The following is a 1,895-nucleotide window of genomic DNA, read 5'->3' on the forward strand; positions in this document are numbered from 1 at the left end:
GACTTCTTCCCACGTGACCTCGGCGTTGTCCCAGCCCAGACCGTTGAGAACTTGACCTTTGTTGTTCTGCAGGTCGAAATGAGCCTCGTAGCCGTGGTCGTTGACTCTGTCTGAGGAAGTTCAAGGATGCGTCACGTTGGGTGAAATGTATTCATTTACTTATTGGTTTAATCTAGGTGTTTTTACACCCACATGGGCAGAATCAAGGCTTTAAAAGTAGAAGTAATTTTGATAGAAAAAAAAATCCACAGACAGGAGAAAGAGACTAAAACAGCACCAAGACATGGATGGCTGGTGCATGTATAAACAAATTGTTGGTTGTCAGGTCAGTGCATAATCGAGGTAATTTGGGAAGCAGGCTCCAGCACAGTCGAGAAGGACAGAACATCCTAGCAGCATTACTGAGATAGTCGGAACAAAAAAATCCTTCCCACACAGAAATCGAACTCTGGTCTCCTGTGTGCGATAGCAAAACGCTTAACTGCTATACCAAAGACGCCGGTGTGAGTGTGAGATGGACCAGAACGTGTGAGATTATGATAATACGAGTAGATAGCATTTGTAAAGCGCAAATCCCCGCTCAACAACAAGCTCTATGCGTGGGTGGTTGGCGGGTGCTCTGGTGTGGTTTGCTTCTACGTTCCTATGAAACATCTATCATCCTTATCTCCCCTTCTTCTTTTTTATGTTTGTTACTTTCTTGTAACACCTCTAATCTTCTGGCGCCCATATGACCTTATGCAGTTGCGAGTGCCGTAAAACCTCTACTAAAACTAAACTAAAGCTCTATGCGCTTCACAATCTATACCACATGTATTACCCCAGCAGACCTGAGAGCATTCTGAAACAACCTCAACTTTCTGGGAAGCATACAGTGTAAGCAGCCGTTTACAGGTGCTAAGACACCAACATACTGACAAGATTTTTCGCTGTCTTTGGCCGGGTACCCATTCCCACTTGGTTGAAGTGAGGAAAATTCGTGTAAAGTGCCTTTCTCAAGGACACAACGTCGGGTCCGCGGCTTGAACCGGTAGCCTAAGCCCTCCGGGTTAGATGAGATACAAACGATGTAAGATTAGAATTAGATACCACATGGGCTGTGTGAGATGATTGGGGATAAGGCGAGGGGGGAAATGAGATAAAAACGGGTTGAGTTCAGATTTGCTCTTTCTTCAATAGAAGTGGATATAATATTTTGGATTGAAGGAGGTGGGGATGACCTGGTTTCACCGGTAAAATTAGTGAGAAAATAACCGCCAAAGCTTGGAAATTTCCAAGCCGGAGATTTCGTGGAAACTGTAAATATACATTTGTGTGCCTTTAAGCAACGTTTTCGGTAAAAATCTTCACAGGAATTTGTTTCTAAATGAACCAAAATGGTGTTAAGCCAAAAATGTAAAAATTTTGATAAAAATTGCCACGCGAGAAGAAAAAATTCTGTTTTCTTCGATTTCATTATATTGATGAGCGCCTGATTTCACCACGATGCCACACATTATGTGCATACATTTATTATCTATCTGCTTTTTGTGTATCTAGATCTAGATCTATTTAATTTGCTATCTCTCAGTCTGCCCCTACATTACTTTTTCTTTCCAGATTTTAATGCTGATAAGCAAAAGTAGCACAGTTCGTGAACTGTGTGTGACCTTTGTGTACTTACTTGTTCCAGGCTTTCCGCTCTGGCCACACCAAACTCTGTTCTCGTTGATTGGACAGCTGTTGGTCACCATGAAGACTACGGGGGTTCTGTGCTTGGGGGCTTTGCCGTTGCCAGGAACGAATCCACCTAAAGAAATGACAAGTACGATTTAGAAATAATATTCTGTCGCTTCACTTGATCGCTTGCATGGGGGTGAACAGGGTCTACATGTTGATATTAATTTGTGAGGGTT

General features: G+C 42.7%; 1 protein-coding gene across 1 annotated transcript in view; it reads right to left on the bottom strand.

The window, feature by feature from the left end:
* LOC101847471 (endoglucanase-like) overlaps positions 1–1,789 on the bottom strand; it is a gene marked incomplete at both ends in the record, with an annotated part of 6,700 nt that extends 4,911 nt beyond the window's left edge. Inside the window, 2 exons of the mRNA XM_013091121.2 lie at positions 14–110; positions 1,664–1,789. Of these exons, the coding sequence (XP_012946575.2) occupies positions 14–110; positions 1,664–1,789 (223 nt within the window). The remainder of the gene's footprint in view (positions 1–13; positions 111–1,663) is intronic.
* Positions 1,790–1,895: the final 106 nt, after the last annotated feature.

Source organism: Aplysia californica, unplaced genomic scaffold, assembly GCF_000002075.1.
Source record: "Aplysia californica isolate F4 #8 unplaced genomic scaffold, AplCal3.0 scaffold02216, whole genome shotgun sequence".
Lineage (NCBI taxonomy): Eukaryota > Metazoa > Mollusca > Gastropoda > Aplysiida > Aplysiidae > Aplysia > Aplysia californica.